Consider the following 7,741-nt stretch of genomic DNA (forward strand, 5'->3'; position numbering starts at 1 on the left):
ATCAAGGGATGTTAAAAGGGTGGTGTTCTATTGTCGTGCATAATTTCAAGTTCAAACACATTACGGGATGTGAGCTATGAAAAAACAAAGCCAACATTGAATAGTGCGAAACAGTAGTGTCACTATTCATTGTCGAATTTGTCTTTTTCATAGCTTGCAAACCATAACATGTTTTTACTTGAAATTTAACATAGCAATAGAACATCATTCTCTCAAAATCCCACATTTTTTTAGATGTTTTTGAAACTTTTGAACATGGTTTTTATGAAGTTTTCATTGAATGTTGGTTTCCGTATGATATTCTCCCCATATATGTACTGAACGAGGACTCGGATGGAGCTTAAATGGGATGTCTATGCTTCATTTTGCACGCGCTATTTTTTAAAAGATATTTATAAACCGTAAGTAATAAAGCTATGTTCAAATATTTTGCGTGCTAAAAATATTATCCATACAAACAATGATTCTATACCTACTAATAAAGTGTGTTCTCATTTTTTTTCATCCTTTCACCCATATTATTATTATTATTGGGCCACGTCTATGATTCTTCCTATTGGGCCATTGGGCCAGCATTCGATTCTACCATTTTTTTCCTTAATTAATAGCACCACTTTGCTAATTTACACAGGATCCCACCAATTTATATATGGCCTAAATAGACAATGAACAAGCCTCTTTGGAAATAAACATAACAAAGGGTGAGGTGTGGCTATAATCTGGCAATGACGAACCCAGTAAAGAAGGAATGAAAGTTATGTGGAGGATTGAGGTGTGTGGCTATAACATATGAATATTTCCTCTCCCATTAATATACATTGGCCAGACGTTAGACTTCTGAGTGAAGCAAGGACGAGCTCGGGATGGCAGCGTAATGTATCAAATAAAAAATCTGGACCTGTGAAATCTTGAACCACGTGTGATACTTTTTTTCGTTGCAACGCATGGGCCATTTTGCTAGTAGTAAATAAAACATTTAAATAAAAACTTGTCTATTATATATATAATATTTAGTAAAACGTAAGTTGTAAAGAAATTTGTGTAGTTTAATGTTTGTGTGTTAAAAATATTGTACATACAGACGATGATTAGTAAATAAAAACTTTTAAATATAAACCTATGTATTATATAAAATTATTTAGTAAAATATTTTATAAACCTGATATTATAGAAATATGTGTGTTATATAAATGTGTGCATTACATATTTGGTTTTCAAAATTACAATTCAAAAATATTATTTTAACCATACAAACATTTCAATACTTACAAAGTTATTTGTATAGTTTAATGTTTGTATATAAAAATATTCATGATTTAGAATTTAAACTATTAATCTGGATATTCAATTGTAGTTAATATTTAAATTATTTAATTTTTTGAATATAAGACATGAGTAAAAACTATACACAAGTGAATAAAAATAAATATTTAGTAATTGTTTGTATTCATCATTTTGTAGAATTTAAAATATAAGCCACAAGTGTGTATTTTTGGATAAATAAAAATACTTCTTTAATAAAAAATTCAATGTCCATATTAACTAAATATTTTTTATATAATACACAAGTTTATATTTATTTATTTTTCATTTACTAATCATCGTTTGCATGTATAGTATTTGTGACACAAAAATACTTGAACATAATTTTATTACTTATGTTTTACAAATACCTTTAATGTTTTTATTAGTTACGTTTTACTAAATATGGTTTAGATAATATATAGGATTTTATTTACATGTTTTTATTTACTAGTCATCGTTTGTATGTTTAATTTTTTTTCACACAAATATTTGAACATAACTTTATTCCTTACGTTCTACAAATATCTGAAAAAATAGCACACGCGAAATGGGCCGCAGTATCCGCAGCCTACTTAAGCTCCACATGAGTCCTTGTTCAGTATATGTAAGTTCGTTATCCATATTCGAGCAGTTGGTCATGGGTTTGGGTCTTGGCGGACCATTTTTTGGTGTTAATTTTTGCATATATGTGCACTACTGTAGTCTAGTTTTCTGTCAATCAAAAAACATGAGGGGGTTTTGTGCAAAAATGCATCGCAGTGGTTTGCTTTTTTTTAATTAAAAATATGAGGGTGTTCTGTGTAAACAAAAACTACATCGCGCCAAGCGCCATCACTCACTGACAGGTGGGGCCATAACATGGTCACGCCTGCATACCGGTGTACACATATTGTGATCTTATTTGTACGCTTGAGTCAAGTTAAGTGGCCATAAAACCGTATTTTCAAAGTTTTACCACCAAACTGAACATGGGATGCAAGTCTATGATTCCCGGTAATATTACCTCTTGAGGCGCCGGCTTTGTTCATTCTTTTCTTTTTCTTTTTCTTTTATTTTTTTATTTCTTTCCATTTTTTTGTGGTTTTATTTGTGTGGTTTTCCTTGTCTTTGTTTTCTATTTTCCCTTTTATGTTTCATCAACTTTAATTTTCATGCATTTTTATATTATTTCTATTTTAAACGAATTCTTATAAAATTTTGTGAACATTTCTAAAATCCACATAAATATTTCATAAATTAGCATCAAAGTTTCCAACTAATTCATTAAATTTTCAAAAAAGAAAGTGTTGTCAATATCAGTAAACAACTTTCTGAAATTTCCAAATAAAAGTTTCGTCAACATATGATTTTCTATTTTTAAACCGCTTTTATCAGAGTATTCAATTTAAAAAACAAACAAACGCAATGATAGATGGTGCCGGCCCACTGGTGCTTTTTTTTCTAGGGGCGCCCACTGGTGGTGCTGAGGGTGCGCAACTGGCCGGTGCGCGGAATAGGAGGTCTCAGTACAAGCTCAGCCCAGAATGAATGGAGTGACATGCGCCGACACATCTATAAATAGCCTGTGACGAGCCCAGGAGCCAGTTTTAGCTGGCCCACCGGCCTAAGAGGAGATACACAAACTTTCAAACTACCCCTACAAAAACTTTCAAACTGAGAGTATGCAAAGCATGCATACCTACCTGCCATAATGTGCACGGCAGTTCAAGTGGGGATGATCATGCATAGTCATCATCACCAATTCATCACTACTACTATTATTGTCTAGCTTGGGACCAAACCGAACTACCAGTAGTTAGCAACTAAGAAATGACAAAAGTGTAGTGGAGTATTTCCAAGTCATTCCAACACAAGAAAGAGAGTGACAACACACGGCACCAATCATGATCCACCTAGATTAATTAGCACACGAAAGCAATCACCAAGTTATTAAGGGGAGTAAGGTTTTTTTTCAGGGGAATTAAGTAAAGTCTTTTTTTTGCTAGACAGTGACCTAATTAAAAAAAACAAGAATCAAAATGGACCCAACCCAACCCATGCAAGTCGTCCATGTCCCCATGTGGTGGGTTCGGCCTTTGGGCCTACTCGATCATTATTCGCTCTATCTGCCTGCTACTAATTCACATCAACATCATCCACAACAACAAAATAAAAAACACAGAAATTTGACACTTATTGGTAACTAAATGTTGTCGTGTGCTTAATGAGATGTAATATATGGGCTTAATTAGCATAGCATATAGTAATAGAATCCGGGCTGATTAACCAGCTTGATGACATAAGAGAATTGAGGAGGAAGGAACAAGTGTAGGGTAGCTAGCACAATGCAGAGCTGGATGTCCCAACAACAATGTCATCCAAGAAAGCACATTATATTCGCTCCAAGATGAGCTAGCCAGCCAGCGTATTATACACAAAAGGGCAGGCCAGCAACAACAGCATCGGACCGCATATAACAAACATATAAATATATAATATATGATGAAATGAAGCAGCAGCAATGTTGCATTGGCTAGGTCAAATCAAGAGACAAGCATAAAGACAATCATCTTCCTTTCTTTCATTCCTCCTAGGCCTGCAATGTATGTAGTATATGTAGATTCTTCTCTCCCACACGGAGGAGTGAGTACAAATGTGCTAAATAATCAATTAACAATGTCGATCTTGTCTCACAACGGAAAAGAGGGTGCTAATGTGGGAACAATGAGCAATGTACTATGCGAATTTCGCAATCGACCGATCGATGTAGAGATTACTGTTAATTAAGCGGTATTTTTTGTAAAAAAAATCCATCAGAAAAATGCTTCTAGGACTAGCTGCTAGAGTCATGTACCTACCAAATGCTGGTATGGCCTATTGGTATGGTGAGATGGGAGGAGAGAGAGAGAGAGAGAGATGAGGGGGAGAGGTTGAGATGTACATGTCGCTTACTCCTTCCATTCCATTCCATGGTGGTTGGCTTCTCTTTCTTGTTGGGCGGTGCTATCTTTTCTCATTTCTTTTTTTTCTTCGTCTTTCCTTTCTTGATATGTGAGGAGTAGGAGTTCTTCCTTTTTGCGTGCTCTTCCTTCCCATGGCATCTTTCCTGGCACTGCCGTTTCACCTTTTGATCATGGATGGATTGGATGGGCGGCATTGGTCACGAACCGAACGGCGCCCGGTGGGGTGTCCCCTTCCGCCGCCGACCCTGGGGCCGCGCGCCGTTCTTGCTGCCGCCGGCCTCGGCCTCGCTGCCGCTGCCGCCGCCGCCGTCGACATTGCCGACGACGGTCGCCCCGTGCCCGTGCCCGTGCCCATGCGTCTTGGTGTCCACCAACTGCATGCGTGAGCGTGTCACGGAGGAGAAACGGATTAAACGTGAACGAACCAATCGGACGAACGGCATTGGCATTGTGCCGAAAAGAAAAGAATGATTGAAAGAAGGGAAATCATGCAATTTATCTTGAGCGGGCAGAGCAGAAAAGAAGGGTAGGTGTACCTTGCATCCGAGGGAACAGAAGCGGAAGGGGTCGAGCAGCGCGCGGCCGCAGATCTCGCAGTTGTAGGGAGACGCGGCGGCCTTCCCCGCGGCGGCGCCGGCGCCGCGCGGCTGGGGCCGCTCGTTGAGGAAGAGGACCCTGGCGCTGTTGATGACGTAGGTCTGGACGCCGGCGATGTCGAGGACGTCCTCCACCTCCGTGACGCGCACCACGTCGTGGTAGGACGACCGCCGTATCTGCTTTCCGAGCCCAATGCCGGCCAAGAAACAGAGGAGAGGAGAGGAGGGATCATTCAAAACGCAACCTTTTTTCTTTTCCCAATCAATCAACAAGAGAAGACAAGAGAAGAGAAGAGAAGAGAAGGAGTGGCATTGGCACCTGGATGACCCGGTGCGACGTGTGGCGGTGGGAGCGGCAGTAGTAGCAGAATGCGGCGGGCGTGGCGCGGCAGTCGATGCAGAACATGTTGCACTCGTTGCGCGGGGAGCCCGGGTGCGCCGCGCAGGCCAGGAAGAAACGGGTTCCCAGGAGCGCCTCCAGCCAGCCGGGCACGCCGGACCCCGAGCTGTCGTCCTCCGACGCGGGCGGCGCCACCCGCCGCATCATCATGCCCACGCCCACGACCACGACCAAGAGCGACCCGCCGCCGGGCAATGCCGCTGCGCTAACTAACAGGGGGAGAAGGGGGGGGAGAAGAGGGAGAAGCAGGAGTAGCGTTTGGTGTTTGGTTTGGTGGCTTCGCTCCTTGTTCGTTTCCTTGGGCCGGGCGGCGTGTTAATTGGCGTGCGTTGCCTTCTCCGCTCGCTCGCTCGCTCTCTGTTTCTCTCTCTTTCTTGGAGGGATGGATGGTCACGTGCGGCGCGACTGCTTGATTGCTCCCTCTCCCCTCCCAGCACTAGTAGTACTAGTACCACCAGCACTGTAGAAGTAGTGGTGCTATCTATATATGCAATGTCGGTGAGGAGGTGAAGCTGAGGTCCGTCAGAAAGAGAAAAGCAGAAATTTCCACGAATATCACACTCACCGATGTGGATTCTTCTTCCCATCCTTCCTTGTAGCAGCGGCAGGTCATGGTCGAGGGAGGGCCGTGTGATCATGATTGGACACCGATCCCTATGCTATGCATCTTCTCCTCCTTCTAATAGTATGTTACACACACACACACACAGAGAGAGGTTTCGAGTGACAATCTGACAGAAGATGCAGTTGGTGTTGTTGTTGGCATGGACCGCTTCGCTGCTGGGCAGGCCCAGGCCCAGGCATACAAAGTTGCTTTGAGGTTGCCGTAAAGCGAGCTAGCGGTTCCAGTCATTCCTTCATTCAGCTAAGCAAAAGCCAAGATACATACAGTCATCGGGTTAAAAGGAAACGGAACGAGTGGCTATCTTTCAGGAGGATTTGTCGGGTTTCTTCCTTTCCAGTAATCACATTCCACATGCTACGTTGCTCATCCTTGACGGAAGCCGATGCTTCCAAGCAAGCAGAACCAGCTTGCTCCGTTTGTCCATTCATGCCTGCCTTCCTTTCGGACTAGCTGTCTCTTCAACAACTTGCATGCTCTAATAACCATTTTCTTTCCTTGATTTTCTTCTCTTTTTCACTCTGTGCATCCACTAATGCAGAGGCAGCGGGTTTCAACCTCCTTTTCGGGAAGAAGAAAAAAATCCCCTTTCTTCCTTCAGGGTTAATTAGTGTGCACTTTGATTCAGGATGTTTAATCACAAAGGTTATTTTAGGAGGTGTGTATAAAAATATAGTGTAGTAATCGTGATCATGAATCACCCTAAGATATGAGGATCGTTTTTGGACCAATTGAATTAACGCCGGCCACTACTAGCTACCTGTTGATACTGCATCGATCGTCATAATGAATTCCACTCATGCATGCTGACTGTATCTCTATTTATATGTGCACGGCTCAATACAACACAATAAGGACCACATCAATACGTGACACCGGCCGCCCGACTGCTAAATACAAAGTGAAGCTGACCCATCACCACATCTTTTTTCTTTATAATTAACAGCATCCATAATCGGGCTGGGCAAATTCTGCTGAAGAATTAGGCAATTACGCGATTAATTTCAGAATATTAATCAGGATTAAAACTATTACTAGCACGCGACAGTCTAGTATACTCGGGCCGTCTCCAGAAATTCGAGGCACTCGGCGAAAAAACAAAATGTGGCCCAAAATTTCAAACAATTCACATAACAAAAGAACTAATATTCGTAAAGCATACTCTCACTTTATTATATATTTTCAAATCTGTTTATTTGTACCTTATTTAGGCATGATCAAATACTAAAGCTCAAAAGGTAAAGGGATAGCAAAGCAATAAACTAACCTCATGTTCTACCAAAAAGGAGCATCCGTCTAGTACTTCTTGAAATAAAATCTTCAATCATATCTTTGTACTTTATCTTCTCCAAGACATCATTTTCAAGTGCTATTGTCGCCAATCCATTAAGTCTCTCTTGTGTCATAGTAGAACGCAAGTATAACTTTAAGAACTTGAGTTTAGAAAAACTCCTTTCAACAGATGCAACAGTCACAGGAATGGTCAACAAAATTTTGTATGCAATAACAACATTAGGATAGATTATGGGGCGCTTCTTCAAATAATTCAGAATGTCAAGAGGACCCATTGATTTATTAAGTAAATCATGGATGAAAATTAGCTCGCAATGCAATTCAAGTCCATCAATATCTGTATGTTCTCCACTCTTAACTGCGTCTTCAAGATTAACACAAGCAGCCATCAAACTCTTGTCATCTAGTGATCGCAGCCTATCTGAAGTAAACAAGAAACCAAATATCTTTTCATACCCCTCATATTGTTCAGATCTAATGGTAAGTGAAGTTATGGCTTGAGTCAACAACACGTATAAAATAATTGACCCTAAATGACTCCTCTGCAGATTGTGAATCAATAGATGCATCATCTTCACACTCA

The 7,741-nt window shown here is 40.9% G+C and overlaps 1 protein-coding gene across 2 annotated transcripts; it reads right to left on the minus strand.

The window, feature by feature from the left end:
* Positions 1 to 3,841: 3,841 nt before the first annotated feature.
* On the minus strand, positions 3,842 to 5,944 carry LOC109756949 (protein RGF1 INDUCIBLE TRANSCRIPTION FACTOR 1). 2 transcript variants are annotated; one of them, XM_040396594.2, is made up of 4 exons: positions 5,809 to 5,944; positions 5,163 to 5,724; positions 4,784 to 5,020; positions 3,842 to 4,621 (listed from the first exon to the last, which is right to left on the minus strand). In XM_040396594.2, exons 2-4 carry the CDS (start codon positions 5,391 to 5,393, stop codon positions 4,445 to 4,447), a joined length of 645 nt encoding a protein of 214 aa, XP_040252528.1. In that variant the 5' UTR covers positions 5,394 to 5,724; positions 5,809 to 5,944; the 3' UTR covers positions 3,842 to 4,444. The 2 variants fall into 2 exon arrangements, with proteins under 2 accessions (XP_040252528.1, XP_020171370.1); XM_020315781.4 differs by having other exon boundaries at positions 5,163 to 5,935.
* Positions 5,945 to 7,741: the final 1,797 nt, after the last annotated feature.

Source organism: Aegilops tauschii, chromosome 7 (assembly GCF_002575655.3).
Source record: "Aegilops tauschii subsp. strangulata cultivar AL8/78 chromosome 7, Aet v6.0, whole genome shotgun sequence".
Taxonomy (NCBI): Eukaryota; Viridiplantae; Streptophyta; class Magnoliopsida; order Poales; family Poaceae; genus Aegilops; species Aegilops tauschii.